We start from the raw sequence: 21668 nt of genomic DNA on the forward strand, positions 1-21668 counted from the left end.
TCAGGACCTTTGCCTTTCGCGGGCAAGCGATCTATCAACTAAGCTACCCAAGCACGACTCACGCCCCGTCCTCACAGCTTTACTTCTGCCAGTACCTCGTCTCCTACCTTCCAAACTTTACAGAGGACGGGTCGTGAGTCGTGCTTAGGTAGCTCGGTTGGTAGAGCGCTTGCCCGCGAAAGGCAAAGGTCCCAAGCTTGAATCTTAGTTCGGCACACAGTTTTAATCTGCCAGGAAGTTTCATATCAGCGCACACTCCGCTGAGAGTGAAAATCTCATTCTGGAAGTCCATTATCGTTGTCAGTGTCAGTGTAGAAAGCGATATTGTACAGTTGAAAAAATACGAACCCAGGAGGGTGGCTTCGCTCAACAGTTGAAGAATCAGCAGAAGTGGAGGTCCACGTCGACGACGGGTGAGATAGAGCTCAGTGCGTGATGGAAATGGTGCACCATGTAGCGCGCCCATCCCCAATTGGCTCGCTCTTCGGGAAATTTTTTAGAAATGGAGGTCAAATCCTACAGGGGGCCATCACAAAGATCGAAACGTGATACTCCTTTTAGTCGCCTCTTACGGCAGGCAGGAATACCCTGGGCCTGTTCTAACCCCTGGGCCCGCACAGGCGTATAAACAGATGCTCGATCATGTTGTACGACGCAGTCGCCAATCCAGAATTGCTCTTCATCAATGGGAAGCAACAATGTGCCTATAAAACATCAACGTAGGACTGTGCTGTGATAGTACCACGCAAAACAAGGGGTGCAAGCCCCATCCATGAAAAACACAACCGCACTATAACACCACCGCGTCAGAATTTTACAGTTGGCACTACACATGCTGGCAGATGACGTTCACCGGGAATTCGCCATACCCACACGCTGCCATCGGATCGCCAGATTGTGTACCGTGATTCGTCACTCCACACAACGTTTTTCCCCTGCTCAATCGTCCAATGTTTACGCTTCTTACACCAAGCAAGGCGTCGTTTGGCATTTACCAGCGTGATGTGTGGCTTATGAACAGCCGCTCGACCATGAAATCCAAATTTTCTCACCTCGCGCCTAACTGTCACAATAATTGCAGCGGATCCGGATGCAGTTTGGAATTCCTGTGTTATGAACTGGGTAGATGTCTGCCTGTTACACATTACGACCCTCTTCAACTATAGACGGTCAATGTAGTCAATAGACTAAGTGTGCCTGTGCGCTTTTGTTCTGTACGTGTCCCTTCACTACATCTACATCTACATCCATACTCCGCAAGCCACCTGAAGGTGTGTGGCGGAGGGTACCCTGAGTACCTCTATCGGTTCTCCCTTCTATTCCAGTTTCGTATTGTACGTGGAAAGAAGGATTGTCGGTATGCTTCTGTGTGGGCTCTAATCTCTCTGATTTTATCCTCATGGTCTCTTCGCGAGATATACGTAGGAGGGAGCAATATACTGCTTGACTCTTCGGTGAAGGTATGTTCTCGAAACTTTAACAAAAGCCCGTACCGAGCTACTGAGCGTCTCTCCTGCAGAGTCGTCCACTGGAGTTTATCTACCATCTCCGTAACGCTTTCGCAATTACTAAATGATCCTGTAACGAAGCGCGCTGCTCTTCGTTGCATCTTCTCTATCTCTTCTATCAACCCTACCTGGTGCGGATCCCACACTGCTGAGCAGTATTCAAGCATTGGGCGAACAAGCGTACTGTAACCTACTTCCTTTGTTCTCGGATTGCATTTCCTTAGGATTCTTCCAATGAATCTCAGTCTGGCATCTGCTTTACCGACGATCAGCTTTATATGATCATTCCATTTTAAATCACTCCTAATGCGTACTCCCAGATAATTTATGGAATTAACTGCTTCCAGTTGCTGACCTGCTATTTTGTAGCTAAATGATAAGGGACCTATCTTTCTATGTATTCGCATCACATTACACTTCGCTACATTGAGATTCAATTGCCATTCCGTGCACCATGCGTCAATTCGCTGCAGATCCTCCTGCATTTCAGTACAATTTTCCATTGTTGCAACCTCTCGATACACCACAGCATCATCTGCAAAAAGCCTCAGTGAACTTCCGATGTCATCCACCAGGTCATTTATGTATATTGTGAATAGTAACGGTCCTATGACACTCCCCTGCGGCACACCTGAAATCACTCTTACTTCGGAAGACTTCTCTCCATTGAGAATGAAATGCTGCGTTCTGTTATCTAGGAACTCCTCAATCCAATCACACAATTGATCTGATAGTCCGTATGCTCTTACTTTGTTCATTAAACGACTGTGGGGAACTGTGTCAAACGCCTTGCGGAAGTCAAGAAACACGGCATCTACCTGTGAACCCGTGTCTAAGGCCCTCTGAGTCTCGTGGACGAATAGCGCGAGCTGGGTTTCACACGACCGTCTTTTTCGAAACCCATGCTGATTCCTATAGAGTAGATTTCTAGTCTCCAGAAAAGACATTATACTCGAACATAATACGTGTTCCAAAATTCTACAACTGATCGACGTTAGAGATATAGGTCTATAGTTCTGCACATCTGTTCGACGTCCCTTCTTGAAAACGGGGATTACCTGTGCCCTTTTCCAATCCTTTGGAACGCTTCGCTCTTCTAGAGACCTACGGTACACCTCTGCAAGAAGGGGGGCAAGTTCCTTCGCGTACTCGGTGTAAAATCGAACTGGTATTCCATCAGGACCAGCGGCCTTTCCTCTTTTGAGCGATTTTAATTTTTTCTCTATCCTCTGTCATCTATTTCGATATCTACCATTTTGTCAACTGTGCGACAATCTAGAGAAGGAACTACAGTGCAGTCTTCCTCTGTGAAACAGCTTTGGAAGAAGACATTTAGTAATTCGGCCTTTAGTCTGTCATCCTCTGTTTCATTACCATTTTTGTCACAGAGTGTCTGGACATTTTGTTTTGATCCACCTACCGCTTTGACATAGGACCAAAATTTATTAGGATTTTCTGCCAAGTCAGTACATAGAACTTTACTTTCGAATTCATTGAAAGCCTCTCGCATAGCCCTCCTCACACTGCATTTAGCTTCGCGTAATTTTTGTTTGTCTGCAAGGCTTTGGCTATGTTTATGTTTGCTGTGAAGTTCCCTTTGCTTCCGCAGCAGTTTTCTAACTCGGTTGTTGTACCACGGTGGCTCTTTCCCATCTCTTACGATCTTGCTTGGCACATACTCATCTAACGCATATTGTACCATGGTTTTGAACTTGGTCCATTGATCCTCAACACTGTCTGTACTTGAGACAAAACTTTTGTGTTGAGCCACCAAGTACTCTGAAATCTGCTTTTTGTCATTTTTGCTAAACAGAAAAATCTTCCTACCTTTTTTAATATTTCTATTTACGGCTGAAATCATCGATGCAGTAACCGCTTTATGATCGCTGATTCCCTGTTCTGCATCAACTGATTCAAATAGTTCGGGTCTGTTTGTCACCAGAAGGTCTAATATGTTATCGCCACGAGTCGGTTTTCTGTTTAACTGCTCAAGGTAGTTTTCAGATAAAGCACATAAAAATTTTTCACTGGATTCTTTGTCCCTGACACCCGTTATGAACGTTTGAGTCTCCCAGTCTATATCCGGCAAATTAAAATCTCCACCCAGAACTATAACATGGTGGGGAAATCTACTCGAAATATTTTCCAAATTATTCTTCAGGTGCTGAGCCACAACAGCTGCTGAGCCCGGGGGCCTATAGAGACATCCAATTACCATGTCTGAGCCTGCTTTAACCGTGACCTTCACCCAAATCATTTCACAATTCGAATCTGCGTCAATTTCCTTCGATACTATTGCACTTCTTATCGCTATAAACACGCCTCCCCCTTCACTGTCTAGCCTATCTCTGCGGTATACATTCCAATCCGAATTTAGGATTTCATTACTGTTTACGTCTGGTTTCAGCCAACTTTCTGTTCTTAGTACTATATGGGCGTTGTGTCCGTTTATTAATGAGAGCAGTTCTGGGACCTTTCTATAGACGCTCCTGCAGTTTACTATAAGCACATTAATATTGTTATTCCTTGTTGCATTTTGCCTACTCCTGCCTTGCCGCGTCTCAGGAGGCGTCTTGTCGGGCCTAGGGAGGGAATTCTCTAACCTAAAAAAACCCCATGTGCACTCCACACGTACTCCGCTACCCTCGTAGCCGCTTCCGGCGTGTAGTGCACGCCTGACCTATTCAGGGGGACCCAACATTTCTCCACCCGATAGCGGAGGTCGAGAAATTTGCACCCCAGCTCTCCGCAGAATCGTCTGAGCCTCTGGTTTAAGCCTTCCATTCGGCTCCAAACCAGAGGACCGCGATCGGTTCTGGGAACGATACTACAAATAGTTAGCTCTGATTCCACCCCGCGAGCGAGGCTTTCCGCCTTCACAAACTCGGCCAACCGCCTGTACGAACTGAGGATGACCTCTGAACCTAGACGGCAGGAGTCGTTGGTGCCGACATGAGGAACAATTTGCAGTCGGGTGCACCCAGTGCTCTCTATCGCCGCCGGTAGGGCCTCCTCCACATCTTGGATGAGACCCCCCGGCAAGCAGACAGAGTGAACACTGGCCCTCTTCCCCGACCTTTCCGCTATTTCCCTAAGGGGCTCCATCACCCGCCTAACGTTGGAGCTCCCAATAACTAATAAACCCCTCCCCCCATGTGCCTGCTCGGACCTTGCTGAAGGTTTCTACTTCCACTATCACTTCGGAAACAGTGGACCTAGGGATGTTTAATAGTGTGGAAATCTCACGTACAGACGTATGACAAATGACACCCATTCACCTGACCACGTTCAAAGCCCGTGAGTTACGCGGAGCGCCCCATTCTGCTCTCCCACAATGTCTAATGACTACTGAGGTCGCTGATATGGAGTACCTGGCACTAGGTGGTTGTACAATGCACCTAATATGAAATAGGGATGTTTTGGGGGGTTTCAGGATACTTTTGATCACATAGTGTATATCAGAAAAAATTGCATCATTATTATTTTTGGTTCGCCAAAGACATAGTGAAATTGATATCTGGTTCAAATTGTTGGTATACTGACAAGCACAGGTTATCAGATTGCCGTCACCCAGGCTGCCTCTTAATAGGGAATTTATTTCATTATCGAAAAAGGAAGTCGATCACACATGTAAGTGAATCCAACCTGTGGATATCACTTTTTCAGCGTCATTACGACGACGTGGAAACACTTCCCGAGAAAAACCTTTGTGCAGCTCCTGGACAGTTTTAACATAAGACTTTGGCTTTTAATCGGAAATCAAGGTGCGGCTCGATCGTTTCATCAGTTCAATCTGCAAATGAACAGGGGTGCTTTCAACTGATACGGTAAATGGTCTTCAAAGCGTGTCAGAAATAGGTGCGAAGTTGGCAGTGCCTTAGAAAACGATACGGAAACACTTCCTGTATTTATTCTCCACCGAAATGAATTGTTCAAAATTCGCATTTTATTTAACATCAGAACACTTACTGGAATGAGCGACGTTATTTTCCAGAATCTGTGTCTTCCATAATGTAATTTTCATTTTAAGTGCATGCACCTTTCTCATTGAACCACATGTTAATACTTTTCACCTTGCGACGTCTTCTGGAGGGTGATCAAATTTGCAATGAAGCCAACAAAAAAATACTATGTGTGTAATCCATTCCATATCTTCTAACGTTTGTTCCTGCTTTCCTTTTTCCTTCATAAATTGAAAAATAGATGCTCTTAACTAGAAGCCCTCGACTTAACCAAGGTAGGTCGCAGTAGCAAATCACGTCTCCTTAGTCTTCCTGAGGTTCCACCAAAAACTTTAAATTGACCGTGTAATAACCCAATGTGACTTTAGATACTGTACTACTCGGACTATTAGCTTCATTAAGTGCTCCGTCCTTGAAAATTTAGAACGAATAGCTTCTTGATGTGCTAAAGTGGGTTCCGTACTGATCGTCTGTTGCTATGTTGACCGTTGTAGGTTTTTACGCAACAATGCTACGGGCCAATTTTGTGCCCCCACTACATCTACATCGATACTCTGCAAATCACATTTAAGTGGCTGGCGGAGGGTTCATCGAACTACTTTCACAATTCTATTATTCCAATCTCTCATAGCGCGCTGAAAGAACGAACGCGTTTATCTATCCGTACGAGCCCTGATTCCGCTTATTTTATTACGGTGATTGTCAACAAAATATTTTCGTATGCGGAGGAGAAAGTTGGTGATTCGAGTTTCGTGAGAATATTCCACCGCAACGAAAAACACCTTTGTTTTAATGATGTCCAACTCAAATCCTATATCATTTCAGTTACACCCTCTCCAGTATTTCGTGATAGTAGAATAAGTGAAAGCTCTCCAGCTCCATCGGCGGTAACAGGCCAGCGGCTTCAGTTTTTTCTTCAATAGTTTTCAGCAAGTAGATCCCTCTCCTTGTGGCTTTCATTGGCACCAAATCTAACGGTTCTTCTGCCATGTGCAAACTGCTGTCTACTGTCCGCCTGCTTAGCTGAGTGGTTCGCTCATCGTCTTTGGTCAGAGGGTTAGCTACCCTCTGTAGTAAAAAAAACAGTGAACAAAATCGTACAAAATCGTACAAAATCGTACAAAATCGTACAAAATCGTACAAAATCGTACAAAATCGTACAAAATCGTACAAAATCGTACAAAATCGTACAAAATCGTACAAAATCGTACAAAATCGTACAAAATCGTACAAAATCGTACAAAATCGTACAAAATCGTACAAAATCGTACAAAATCGTACAAAATCGTACAAAATCAGATCAACAAAGAATTTAAAAAGTTGTTACGTGCTTGTCTCATGCAGCAGACCCGGGTTCGATCCCCGGACGGATTGGAAATTTTCTCCGCTCGTGGACTGGGGCTTGTATCATCATTTTATCCTCATCTCCGGTACTGGAGTCGCTCACTGTGACGTCGACTGAGGTAAGACTCTGTGGCCGAACTTCCCCGAATGGGGCCTCCCGGCCAGTACATGCCATACGATCATTTCATTTTTGCTGTCGAATACAGAAACATGAATCGGAAGTTGTGCTGTGTCCGGAATGTCGATCCACAAGACCAAAGCACTCGAGAACGCAGTGAACTTGTTGGAACTGCCAATGAATTGCATGTAGACATACTACCTTGACTCGCATGAGGCTAGTTATTGCTCATTGAGAGGGACTATTTTCGGAAAACTACTTCCTGTACCTCTTATGGCCTCACGAGTTCCTTTGCAATCCTTAATGAACGGTCTATTAGATATGGCAATATTTAGCTTTATTTTGTTGCTTGCTTTTAATGACGGGGCTCGTACAGCTTGTCGCCAGGTAAAAAAGAAACAATAGAAGGGACTATAATCACAAGGAAATAAGTAAAAAATATAAGCAGCACAAAAACAATGATTTTCACGTTGAGATCGGCTCGCTGTGCAGCACTATCTTTTTACGTTCGCCATCTTTTCCTCTCATCGCTAACTAAATCTTTAAATTCCTTGTGCGCTGTGATGTAGTGCCATTCTATAGCATATTTTTAGTGCCTGGCGATTACGTGATTGCATAACGGACACAGAAATTTCGTCATTCTCTTGTAAGTAGTACTCTAGCCCCCATTCATATTTACATGGTCGTGACAATGTGTCGCTAGCTGTGTCTTTTTGAGTGTGCGTGCTATTGCAACCACCGGTGTCCTCTTGCGCTTCCTTTAAACCACAAGCAGGGAGGATTACACAGCGTTGGCACTTCGAAGAATACCGCACCATATGCCAGAAGAAACAGTGCCGTATTGCTGTACTACATGAAATGTCGTGCCGTACCGAGTACTTCCGCGAAGCACCGAGCAAAGGCGAGCGTAGCCCTGCTGGAGACGCAAACTTAGCACAGGTGTGCAGCTTCGTAAGCCGCGGCCCGTCCTGCGCATTAATCGCCACCGCATGTAACAGCCATTTTCTTAAGGAGAAAATACTGAAACTGAATATAATCAACAATGTCCTCCGCTTCCAGTATAGCAATTTGAATGCAGCAGTATTACCAACAGCGGAATCGTTAACATAAAATAAAAAAAATAAAATGTCTAAATCCTGTAAGGGGTATTTTGTGACCCAATCTCGTTAAATCCTAAGCATAAACACAGTTTCAATATTTAGAATGTGTATTCACTTTAAGGAAAAGTTTCCAGAAAAATACGAGGGCTATCCACAAAGTACATTACGTTTTGGAATTAAAAATAAAGTATTGGAATTTCTGTATTATGTACAGATGAAAGCCACACTTAAATACTACTTTTCTACATAGTTGCCATTTAAATTAGGGCACTTATTGTAGCGATGGACGAGCTTGGAAATTCCTTCGTCGTAAAATTCGGCCGCCTGCGCCTTCAACCACGTGGTTACCTCTACTTTTGGGACAGAACAGGTGTGATTTTTGTGGATTTCCTGGAAAGAGGCACTACAATAAACTCTCAAAGGTATTGCCAAACTCTGCACAACCTCAGAAGAGCAATACAAAACAAACGCAGGGGAAAGTTGGGCTCAAAGATCTTGCTGATTCACGACAACGCCCGGGCCCACACGGCAAATGCCACTCGTGAAGTTCTATAATCTTTTGAGTGGGAGTTGTTTCCTCATCCGCCGTACAGTCCCGACCTGGCACCGAGCGACTTCCACTTATTCCCAGCAATGAAGAAGTGGTTGGCTATGCAGCGTTTTGATGACGACGCAAAGCTTCAAGAAGAGGTAACGACGTGGTTGAAGGCGCAGGCGGCCGAATTTTACGACGAAGGAATTTCGAAGCTCGTCCATCGCTACGATAAGTGCCTTAATTTAAATGGCAACTATGTAGAATAGTAGTATTGAATAGTGGCTTTCATCTGTATATAATAAAAAATTTCCAATACTTTATTTTAAATTCCAAAACGTAATGTACTTTGTGTATAGCCCTCGTATATCTCCAACATGAAGATTTTATAACTAAAATTAAGTACTTTAATGTTTTATGAATACTTGATGAATGGTGAGTGTACTGTGAGAAATCAGCACAACTTTTATGCTGTAATAAAGAATGTGGTATAAACAAAAATATATGGAACGGTAATTCTCATTTAAATTTTAAAAGGCAAGATGCAGGCAGATGAATGAATGTAACAAATCGCATACTCTGTGGCTCTCACAGACAGATGGCGCAGTGGTTACAACGGGAGGACCCTGTTTTAAAAGTCCGTCAGCCACTTAGGTTTACATTATCCGCGATTTCCCTAAATCCTTAATCTCAGGATGGTCCCTTTGAGATGTCTTGGCAGATTTCCTTCCGTGATCTTACATAATCCGAACCTCAGATCGTTTCCTAATGATGGCACCGGCGCACGTTTAAACCTTTTTCCTTTCTTCATGTGGCTTATGAAATATAACTACGTCCTCTGAAGCACTGACAGTTTTGGTTGTGTACAAAAAATAATGAATTTGAAGTATGACGAATCATGGGACCATTGTATTGGAAGAATGATGAGCTATTGAGGAAACAGTGAAAAATTTATCTTGTTTTAGCCACGTTGCAGATACGATAATCACGTTAAAATTAACCGGACAATCTAAGGAAAAAATTACGTTGATGAAGCACATAGTTAGGTGCAAAACTAATACTAAGCTGGAACCCAAACATGTAATTAGACATCATACAACGCACTACTTCAAGAGAGTTTAGCATGCATTTACTTCTCGAAAATTAACTAACCACAAACTGCCGCTACATGAAAGAGTGACGTTATAAACAATTTTAATTTCCCTTCTCTGAGAGAAAGAGACGGTATTGCCTAATGGTGCCCTGGGAAAATATAACAGCTCTATCAACTTACATGTAATGGCAGTTGAAATCTAAATCCCTTAAAGACAGTAAATCAAGAGGAATATGTGAAAACTATCTGTCCACAGTGCCAGCAACACATGTCACCGTTCACTTTCGCACCATTAATTTTAAAAAAGTATGACGTATTACACATATTTAATACCGACATTAGATACGGGATCTAAGACCATACTATGACGAATATAAATATTTTATATTATCGGATCTCTGACAGCAACTGCTGCTTCACCGAGGAGAACACTACCTAAGCGTCTTAGAAGAGATGAATTATTGCGGAAGAGACTTTTCTGGTGGGAAGGTGGGGGGTGGCGAGAGGGAGGTAGATGTTTGTTACCGAAGATAGTTACAAACTTGTCTTTCTTTCTTTCTGATGTATGAGAACAAAAATAGACGGAAACATCGTTTTCCCACCTTCTGTTACAATAAATGAAGCCACGAAAACTATTCTCACGATGACAACACGCCATAGTTGCAGAAACATCAAATAACTCCATTGCGTAGCAAAATATTGCTACTGAGGCAGTCTACATAAACGATGCTTATCTGATGTGTGGAAGGAAGACTATAAAATGATTTTCCTGAGATAACTACATTAGCGACCATATGTGAAAATGACTTTGTAAACAATATGTAGAAAGTGCGGTTATGACTTACTGCCCAACCATGATATTCCCTTGTGACCATTATCGGAAACAGGCGTTGAAATTACAATAAATAGACATTTTAGACTGTAGGACGCACTGTGGAAGCCCTAACACTTTCAGCAGAGCACATTTTCGTTGGTTTCAAGCGCGCGTGTAAACACACGAGCCGACCGAAGCGGCCCTGCATAACAACGTGGTCGGTTTAAGTGCCGCTGCCCCCTATCGACAGCGTTAGGTATTCTGAACACACATTCAAGTCTTACCTTTTCGCGTTATGTGCCGTTGATCATTTTCTGTGTTGTCTTGTGATTTTTCAAGATCTGAAGAACTACCCGCTGCACATCGTAACATGAAAACATCTGACGTTAGTAGCAGAAAGACTGCTTCACCTGCGGCCGCCGCGTGAACAGCAACAGTGGCTCGTTTCCTTATGTTACTGATTTTGTTGCCTTGCTTAATATAGTTATGGAACTGTAGATATTTCACAAATCTGAAACAATTCGTATAGCTATGACACCTATACTACTATGCAAAAAGCAATACAGCGGAGTTACTAGTTTGTTTCAGTTGATCTCCTTGGTTACTTTCCATAAATGGGTCGTGATGAATCTACAACTTGCAAATTTTGGATCTTGTTCGTTTTCATATTCCGCTGGTTTCGGAACATTTTGTAATCTCTGCTATGTATCAGAAAAACAACTTTTCTGTTTCGGCAGCAGTTCTGAGTTTTCGTAGAGTTATCAGGCCGTTTCTAATGGGAAATATGATGATTGGGTTGATATTTTTGAAGATGGAATATTTACCGTGACGTCCATGAAATGCATTTCATTATTCTGGAATTGGGTGAAGTGATTAGAAATCTCGCTTTTTGGGTAATTACCTAGCAACGGTGCATATCGAAATTACGTCCTTTCTGAGAGCGATGTATATCGAATGCTCGACACACTAAGCAGCAAATATGGATTTGTTTTCTACTTCGAGTACAGAACGTATGATAATAGAAGTTACGAGTATATCCAGCGCAATGCACACGTCGAATTCTCTAATGTGGAAGCAGTCGATTCCCAGTTCGAGTGATGCTGAAAAATGCCTACAATTCCAGAAAGACGCGTCAAGTGGAGCCTAAGAAGGGAAGGAAGGGGATGGTGCCCACTGCCCACACCGCACCGCACATGGTATTGTGCACAACTTCGAAATACCCGATTTCGTCAATACATTCCCGTGGTTACTCTTTTTTTAATGACTTTTCCATACGTTCGTCTCTTCCCGCCTCTCTTATCTCTGCAGCTGATCGTTCGAGATAAAACTCAGACGGCGACTTTTACGTGCAACGTTTCTTGAAAAATACAGCTGTTTTTGAAAAGTGAAGTGTCGTTTAGCAATAACAGTCGATTTCCCCGTGAAACAAGTATATTCGTAAGTGGGTGTAGAAACACCAGTTGAGCTATACTGCTAAATCTTATTTTGCTAAACTAGCTTCTCTTATTAGACTTTTCCCTCTAAATCTTAGTCCACTTCAGTTGAACTTTTTTTGCGATATTCTGTTCGTTCTACACTGAAGGACCAAAGAAATGGTATAGGCATGCGTATTCAGATACAGAGAGATCTAAATAGGCAGGATAAGGCGCTGAAGTCGGCAACGCGTATGTAAGACAAGTGTCTGGTGCAGTTGTCAGATCTATTACTGCTGCTACAATGGCAGGTTATTAAGATTTAAGTGACCAGAATGCCATGTCTCCGCTATATCCTTTCTTTCAGGAGTGCTAGTTCTGCAAGGTTCGCAGGAGAGCTTCTGTAAAGTTTGGAAGGTAGGGGACGAGATACTGGCAGAAGTAAAGCTGTGAGTACCGGACGTGAGTCGTGCTTCGGTAGCTCAGTTGGTAATGCACTTGCCCGCGAAAGGCAAAGGTCCCGAGTTCGAGTCTCGGTCGGGCACACAGTTTTAATCTACCAGGAAGTTTCAAGATTTAAATGAGTTTGAACGTGGTGTTATAGTCTGCGCACGAGCGATGGGACACAGCATCTCTTTGGTAGCGATGAAGTGGGGATTTTTCCCTTACGACCATTTAACGAGTGCACCTTGAATATCACGAATCCGGTAAAACACATCTCCGACATAGCTATGGCCGCAAAAGGATCCTGCAAGAACGGGACAGACGATTGATGATAATCTTTCAGCGCGACAAGTGCAACCCTTCTCAAATTACTGCAGATTTCAATGCTGAGACATCAAGTGTCAGCGTGCGAACCATTCAGCGAAACAATGAAATGGGCATTCGGAGGCGAAGGTCCACTCGTGAACCTTTGATGTCTGTGCGACACAAAGCTTCACCCCTCGTCTGCGCCCGTCGACACAGACATTGGACTGTTGATGACTGGAAACATGTTGCCTGGTCGGACGACTGTCGTTTCAAATTGGATCGAGCGGATGGACGTGTACGGGTATGGAGACAACCTCATAAATCCATGCTTCCTGCATGTCAGGACTGTTTAAGCTGGTGGAGGCTCTGTAATGGTGAGGGCATGTGTGGTAGGAGTGATTGGGACGCCTGATACGTCTAGATACGACTGACAGGTGACACGTTCAAAAGCATCCTGTCTAATCACCTGCATCTAATCATCTCCACTGTGCATTAAGACGGACTTGGGCAATTCCAGCAGGATAATGCTTCAGCCCAAACGTCCAGAATCGCTAAAAAGTGGCTCCAGGAACACTCCTCTGAATTTAAATACTTCTACTGGTCACAAAACTCCCCACACATGAACATTATTGAGCATATCTGGGATGCTTTACAATATGCTGTTCAGAAGACATGTACATCCCCTTGTACTCTTACGGATTTATAGACAAGCCTACAGGGTTCATGGTGTCAGCTCCTCCAGCACTACTTCAGACATTATTCGAGTCCGTGTCAGAGTGTTGCGGTACTTCTGCGTGCTCGCGGTGGCCCTACATGTTATTAGGTAAGTACCAGTTGCTTTGGCTCTTCAGTGTAATTATGAGAAATATAGTTACATTTTTGTTTGCACTAACTACTTCGATTGCCTTCTGATGCATACAATCGTGTTCCAGAGTTGAACTATATAGCTCAACCCACTTTTTCAATAATAGTGCATTATTTTACAACAATGTCTTTTAGTTAGTATTATGCAAAATTTTACGATACTCTGTTCCTTCCGTTTGCGAAAAATACTGTTGTAATCTAATAGTTGCTATTCAATTATTCCGATATACGAAACTCGGCTAATGAAAAATCCTGGTCAGAGATACGACTGTCGCCTGGCTGATTACAAGTAGGTGTGTGCGTTACAAACTACACACATCGTATCGCAATCTTCACTTTATCTCAAGTTTTAACGAACTGAAGGGATCTTTTCCGAGAAAATGGCGTAATAAAAACTTTATGCGCAGTAGAGTAATAGAATCAGAGCATATTCAAATATTCACACGCCTTTTTATACGTTTACAAAACTTTTTTGATAATTAAGAACCACTACTTGAAAGATGAAAACATTTCTATTGTAGGGTATTTTCCGGAAAAAAGGCATTTATAAGCTAGTTACTAAAAGCTTGCGAAGGAGCATTAAGCTTTCCTGCAAAAATTCCTTACTAAAATTGTGTAAATGCAGGAAGTTTAAACCTTACTGAACCGAATATCACAGGGAAGGTTACAATTTAAAAATCTGAAGTTTGCGTTATCAGGTAAGCGAAGTTAGCAAAACACGTGGGAATACGCCGTGTTTTGTTATGAAACACACTAGGATGCAATTAAGTGATATAGTTAAACTATAGAGTACGTCATTTTGGGTTTCCGGACGTATGTCTGAACGTCTATGAAGCGTATCACTGTGCCGTATCGTGAGCTGCCGTACGGCTTCCAGGACTGGGGAAGCTCTGGCAGAGTATCCTACGAACGACATCAAAATTTATCACCATATTAACAACTGTAAAGACTTTATTAAACTAACCCAGATATCGTCGGCGTAGTAGTAGTAGTAGTAGTAGTAGTAATAAGACTGCTTTCAAGCAGCTCCTGACAGTAGTTCTACCTGTGTAAACCTACTCATTAATTCTTTACTGATCTAACCTACATGCTCCTCACCGTAATGAAGTATCTGCTTCCTGCGATTTATGCTCTCCACTGTTACTTGCGTTACCAAATTAACGATCCTTGAAGGTTCGGGATATGTCTTATCAGTGGATCTCTTAGTCAAGTTGTGTCACAAATGTCTTTTTCCCGAGGCTGAGTACATCAGTAGTTATTCGATTAGCCTACCGAATTTTCAGCTTTCTTCTGCAATTTTGTATGCTGATCCGTAAGCTACAAATGGTGTAAAACGCACTGTAATGCTAGTCTACCAGGACTGCTTTTTATATCTTTAGTGCTGTCAGTAAGTGCATAAATGTGGAAAAGTAGCTCTGGGGAACTATTAGTACAATGCATTCTTCTGTAGCGTCACATTTCAAAAGACTGTTTCCGGTCAGTATTTTATGTCCTCTCTACTTCGGAGATCTTTAGCTATTTTGCTGCCCTAATAGCAAAACTAATGTACTACCATTGTCATTTCCTAATATAACTCCCTCACCAGCGCCTGATTTAAGGAGATTACATTCCATTAATTTTGTTTCACCAGTGTCAATTTTCGTCTTATAACCTCTTTTCAAGACACCAATTTCGCTCAACTATTCTCTCAAGTCGTTTATCGGCTGATGACAGAACTACAGGTCATCGACAAACCGTCTAGTTTTTGTTTTCATCTTCCTGTGTTCCACATTTCTCCCTGGTTTGCCTTGCTGATTACTCAGTGTGCAGATTGATCGACATCTGGGAGAGCATAGTAACGCAAGCGTCTGTGCGCTTGAAGTCTTCGTCCAGCCATTCCAACTTTGCTAGTCTGCAGTTCCTTTAGATCTCCAAGACGACTGTTTTGCCTTTGGCCTGCATTATTTGCTGCATTTTTATGTTCTCATTTCATCTCTCAAAACTATCCATTCGTCGCCTGTAGTGTTCCTTTGACAATGTTATAAACACACAGTGCATCAGGTCGTTAATAGATATCCCAGCTGTGAACTTTGAACAAATGTACAATATTTTACAACAATTATTCACAATTGTAAATATATACCAAATGTTTTGCTAAATGTTAATGTGTAACAACAATTTTATAGTTAGTAAATAAAAAATAACCAATTGAAGATAGCACAAAATGTGCTGAAACATGTCTGGGTGAAGCAAAACAGAAAAAGTTGTCTTGCATAAGGCGGAATTCCTCTTCCCATTCCTTACCGGTGTTTCAGTCAACCGTTGCCTACTGCATCCTTTGTAACTCTCAACACAACCTTTGGATGTTTCAACTAATCCAAACCCCCAACTTGTCAATTTCCTACCTTTACCTCTCCGCAGATTTTCCGTTTTAATTTACAGTTTGTAACTAGTAAACCATAGAATCCGCATCTGTCCATGGAAATGTTTTGCAGTTTAAAATCTGTTTCATAATCTTACCATTATATAATAAATCTGACACCTCCGCTATCTCCAGGTCTCTTAGTTCACAAACTTTTTTCATGATTTTTAAACCATTAGCATTTTAATTGTGCTCTGCGTAAAACTCTTTCCTGAAATTAATGTTTCATTTTTTTTCCACCTCTTCCGTTCCTTACTATCTAATAACAGCCCTCTATCGTAATTCGATTTTCGTCTCCCCTTAACTATTTCAGTAATTTTGTTTATCTCGTCATACCTTATATCTATCTCATTTGCAGGGCTCGTAGGCATATAAACTAACGTGTGGAGGGTGTGAGTTGTCTGTCTTGCCTACTGTATCGTGTTCACTATTTTTGGTATCGTATGTAGCATCTTGTCACGTTGTCCTACTTTAAACTACTCGCAAAATCGTCTGTTTCTCAATGAATTCATTCTTATGAATTTGTCTCAGCAGAAGATTTAGTACAAGGTATATGCGAAGTTTCAGTCTAACAATACGCAAATTTTAAGACTAAAGCGGGAGATGTTACTTTATTTCTAGTCAGAATGATAATTGAACAATGTCCAGTATGACATCACGGGTTGTGTCAACGCTCCCTTCAGCTGCTGTAAACGGAGCAATAGGCGCAGAGGTTATGATAATGGATTCTTAATGTGACGAAGCGGGATTCAACTATCTGGTAATCCCAATTATGGTTTTCCTTCGGTCCTGTGCGTCTAATTGAACGTCAGATTGGTTTCTTGAAAACTGCCATGATTCCTTTTCTTATTCTTGACCTATCTGAGCTTGTGCGTTGTCTACTGACATCACTATCGGCGGCTCTTAAAACAAGCAGTTAAATTGAATAAGTGAGGCGTCTAATGCGATCCTGAAGTATTTCTGCTAGTCTGCCCCAATCCAAGTGAACCTGATAGGCACTTTGCTTGGCTTCAGCATTATCACCAGAAAAATGTGGGGCCAAGTTTACACCCATCTGACCAATGTTTCCGCAGAGCGCAGTACCATTAAAGTGTGAGCCGACTGAAAGGGAGCAGCAAAAGGTAACCTACGAACATTTAAAGCTTTTGCGTTTCTGCATATCATTGAAACCGGATCTCACTGCAAAAAATACCCGTTTTTGGCGGCAATTTCATATTGTATGAATAATTAACCTTTGCTTAATCATTAGCCATTTAACACAGATCGCATACTTTCTTGATTATCCTCTAGCGGAAATTTAGCTTTTATATTATGAAATGTATAAAGTATCGTCAAAATGTGACTAATGACGTCTATAGGTCGCAGAATATGTGCGACGCAATGCCATACCGTTTCTCCCCTGTAAACAGCTAAATGTGAATTTGACTAATTTAGTAAGGAGGTTTACACGCCACGTATCTGACAGTATCCAATTTTTAAGAGTTTTGTTATGCTTGTACGCAAACAATTTTTCGATGTTATTTAACCTCGCTGGCTCTGTTTAACAAACAACGTTTTTATTTACTTAATTTTAACAACTGCTGCATAATATCTTCTTCACCCGAGCCTGCTCTCAGAATTTGTTGATGAAAAAATGGGGAAAAGCTGAGGTTTAAAAATTGGCTCGAGGAACGGAAACTATTCCGACAAAATGGATATTTTAGTCTCGCTTGGCGTATAGGACTATACACATACCTGCAAATTTTTTAAATAAATGACATTTCTGCGTTAGCGTACTGAGTTTATGCATTCGCGTAGCAAATATTTATCTCAAGATACAGAAACTTATTTGACCGTTGTCATTTATCTAAGACAAGCAGGTTGCAAGACTAATAGAATCTGTACCATATGAAAGATTGAGTGAAACACTGCTGTTTCTCGCAACTTAGGATTTATGAGTACTTCAGACACGCATCTCTACAGGCATTAAGTTTCGTAGTTGCTGGAATTTGCTAAAAGAAACGTTATCTGTGACACCATCGTATTTATAACGATTTAATGTTCTTTTCCTTTGTGTTCATAGCCTTCGGGGAATTAGCCTTTCCTACAACATCTTTGTTTTGCGATTGCGTCTTGCTTTATATTTCATAGAAACAGTATGTGTTCGACTCAATGGTAATTTTTGCACCAGCATTATGACTATTCAAGCTGCTTTAAGCTTTATCGATTTTCAATCGTGCAAGCATACAATAGTATATATTCATGAGCAGGGTTACCGACAAAACATATGAACAAGTAAAAGTCAATTGCGAGACTACCTTCGTAGCGGGACTATGCCGAGCGACGTCAAGCTAATCTCTCTGAAGTTGCTGGAAAAGTATCGGAATGCATTAAAGTTAGCCTTGTTTCACAGCATTAATTCAAAAGTCTGTGACTTTAAGGCAACTAGGAATCTCTCACACGTTCTACTTTAAACAAAAAGTATTTCGCTGTGTTACAATTTTACTAAAATCTGAATTCTCCCACAATGAAATACAAAACTGGAAAAATAAGTTCAGCACCTTGGGCACGCGAGTCACCTATATTACTGTCCTTTTTCAATGTTGTGTTACAGTTTCTCTAAAATCCTGCTTTTTTGTCAAATGCATTACAAGTGGTAAGATAAATTTTTATCTTAGAATCAATAAGCGGATACATACTTAGCCACTGACAGTGAATGTGAACACTTTCTTTATAAGTCTTTACCGTAAATATCGCGTTTCCTTGTCTTCGAAGAACAGCATAGTAAGCCAAATATGCCAAATCATCGTCATACGAACTGTACGTATTTCAGTTACGAACAGAGACTTTAACAAGGAAACTGAAGAGTCGAGGGCGATTCGCCCATGCTTGCACAAAACTGTTGATCGTCCACGTTGCTCAGGCGCATATCTACGTGTGTAGCCACCACTCCAATTTAAACGCTTACGCGAATTTACCCTACAGATGAGGCATGGTTGTACAAAATTCATCGTGACCATATGTACCAAACCAACAGTTGCAGGAGAAACCAGTTTCCAAAATTTAAAGACTTACGCATTTGAATTTAAGTTGGTAACTGCTCACGTTAGAAGTATTTACGAGTTTTGTATACCTTTGATGCTTTATGAACACAAATGGCTAGACAAAACTGGCAGAAATAATGTACACAGTAACACGTAAACATTGGGTGCGTTTTCGGCATCTATATACAAATTCCATTACAACACCATGGTAAAATCCAATGAAAACAATGTCAAAATATTGGAATCATGAGGCAAAAAATAAAACTGAGGAGACTAATGTGGGTAGACGTTGTAGATAACATTTTAACAACTCTAGCCTGATGGTTTGACAACGATACATATTTGACAAAATGCAGGAAAAGAGAAAATGAAGGTTTGTACTTTCGGTGCATAAAGAGTAGGCAAGGAACATATATTCTCGTCATTCTGGGAAAATTGGAGCAGCACGAAAACGAGATTACGAAAAGTATTCAAGAACGAGAAATGTTTATAGCTAAAACTCCTAGACGTGAAAAACACTAAATGAGAAAGTGCACCCATGCTAAAGCACATGAAATTACCCTTTAAACTTCAGTTAGGAGGGCAATATGTCAAAAGTGGCCGTAATCTAGTTTTGTACGTAGAGAGACGGAATTGGATACGATAATACACGGTTATTCACACAATGTTTAAAGTACAGAGTGACGTTTTCGTTATGCATTAAGCCTTTAATATTGTCTAGGTACCTGAAGAGCCACACTATCACTTTCTCCACGAGTCCAGTCTTTCAGCGGTGGTGCTGGCTTACATCGCCGGCATATACTTTTTAGCTTGTGGTCATAAAAGTTATCGTTTTGTGATATGAATCTTCATTCGTTCATAACCTTTGGTAACTGCCTACTTTAGTGGCGTTTGACAACAGTTCCATGAGACCTATACTATATTTTTTTAAAGTCTTTCGTAACTGAAGTTAAGATATATCTGCTGTTACATTAACTAGGGTAACAAAACAGTCGCATTACTATTTCTACTATAAATTATTTGTTACTTCGATTTTTAAAGTGCAGTGAAGGGCTTTTACCCTGTCTCGCCCCCACAAAATGAGTCCGTTTTATTGGCTATTACCGAAGTATATTTGCAGCAGACATTTGTTAGACCAGCCCAGAAAAAACTATCTTAAGTCCCCACTGCAAATCCAAAGTTTCAGTGATCGAACTATGTCGATCCTAGGAATATTCTGATTTATTTTAACTTTCATTCATTTTGTTATCTTTGGAAACAGTATGAGAAACGCCTTCCACAGCTCCCGTGACTGGCTCGGTAAACCAGTTCAAACTTAGGAATGCAAGCGAGCACCACTCCTAATAAGACCAGAACAGTTAGAGCACTATGGGGCTCAAATAAGCTTTCAGCTAGGGAGCTTTACCATTATTTTTTTTAGAAATCCTTTAACACATGTAAAAACTTAGTACGTAATGAAATTTTTTATTAAATTATTTATTTAGCTTGGAATGGTAAATTACTTTTCTCAGCTGCAAAAAGTAAATCCTATATGTTACGCTGAATCCTCTAACGAAAAAATTAAAATAGTTGAAAATAAATATTGCTAAAATCGCTTCTGCCAAAAGGGATTGTATGTGGGCGAATAGAAAAGAAAAAACATGCTTGAAACGTGGCACTTAGAATGTTTTTTAGAGTATGTGAGTTTCCACTGTAAACATTAGCTCCAGGGTCCAAGAATCACTGCTTTCGTCTGACATTGTTTATTTGACATAGACGTCTTAGAAGACAGTGTAGTAATACATATCGCAGCTCGTACTGTCGGCTGACAGGAAAACTAGTATGAAAAACAGCAATGTCTTCAGATAGAAGACATGGCTTAGTGATGGAAGACAGCGTTAGCAGGGGATCCTCAGCTTAACCAAACTAAGCTGAGCTGATATAAACTCACCACACTCGGCAACAGGAAGCAAAGTGCAGCGACGCACTGCAGTAGGTACAACACGCCCCAGTCCAACAGCAGCACCTGTGCTTTTCCGCCATCTGGCGGCTTGCAGCACTGCCTTACGGGCTCAACAAACGCACCAACCGACCGACCGAAAAATTACGCGTATTAGGCGTTTTCACCAACAGACCGACCGACAAATTGGAGGTGTGTAGGCCTTTTGACCGACCCACCGACCGACCGACGAACGTTCTTCACCGTGACATCCGGCGGGTAGGACCACCCGACAGACTACCCCCACAACACTCCACCCAACAAATCGTGAAGTGGGCAGCGCTGTCGTGCCAACTCCCCCCCCCCCCCCCCCCCCTGCCAACAAGATTTCGTTATTGTCACTGCGCATGGGATTTCACGCTGTTGTAATGTACAGTCTTAGATATCAAAACTGCCCGCGGGCCGGCCGCCGCAGAGACTAAGTCCGAGTTGTTCACTTAAGGTGGCCAATAAGACTGACCGCACCTGACGACTCCAAGTCCGGCCATCTGCACAGTGTGGCAACACTGGAAGATGCGGAAGTGTTAGGAGGAAGTGTTGTCTACTTTCTAGATTATATGGAGGAAGTGAGCCCGTGGTCTTGCAGTAATCGTCCGGCATTCTAAACTTAGAGTCGCATGTTCGCGTCCATGTATTTTCCTTTCTCTTTTTACCACATTTCGGTCTAAAGTTATGAGTCTGATTGAACATCGAAAATAATTCGCTTAACACTCTACACACCAGCAATAACAAGTACTTCCAGAAACAATTCCGCAGGACAGCTCGAGTC

The 21668-nt window shown here is 41.8% G+C and overlaps 1 protein-coding gene across 1 annotated transcript in view; it reads right to left on the bottom strand.

The window, feature by feature from the left end:
- Positions 1-21362, bottom strand: part of LOC126335126 (juvenile hormone acid O-methyltransferase-like) — a 58502-nt gene extending 37140 nt beyond the window's left edge. Inside the window, exon 1 of the mRNA XM_049998085.1 lies at positions 20852-21362. Coding sequence (XP_049854042.1) covers positions 20852-20943 — 92 coding nt within the window. The 5' untranslated portion in view covers positions 20944-21362. The remainder of the gene's footprint in view (positions 1-20851) is intronic.
- Between the last annotated feature and the right edge of the window lie 306 nt (positions 21363-21668).

This window comes from Schistocerca gregaria, chromosome 2 (genome assembly GCF_023897955.1).
Source record: "Schistocerca gregaria isolate iqSchGreg1 chromosome 2, iqSchGreg1.2, whole genome shotgun sequence".
Taxonomy (NCBI): domain Eukaryota; kingdom Metazoa; phylum Arthropoda; class Insecta; order Orthoptera; family Acrididae; genus Schistocerca; species Schistocerca gregaria.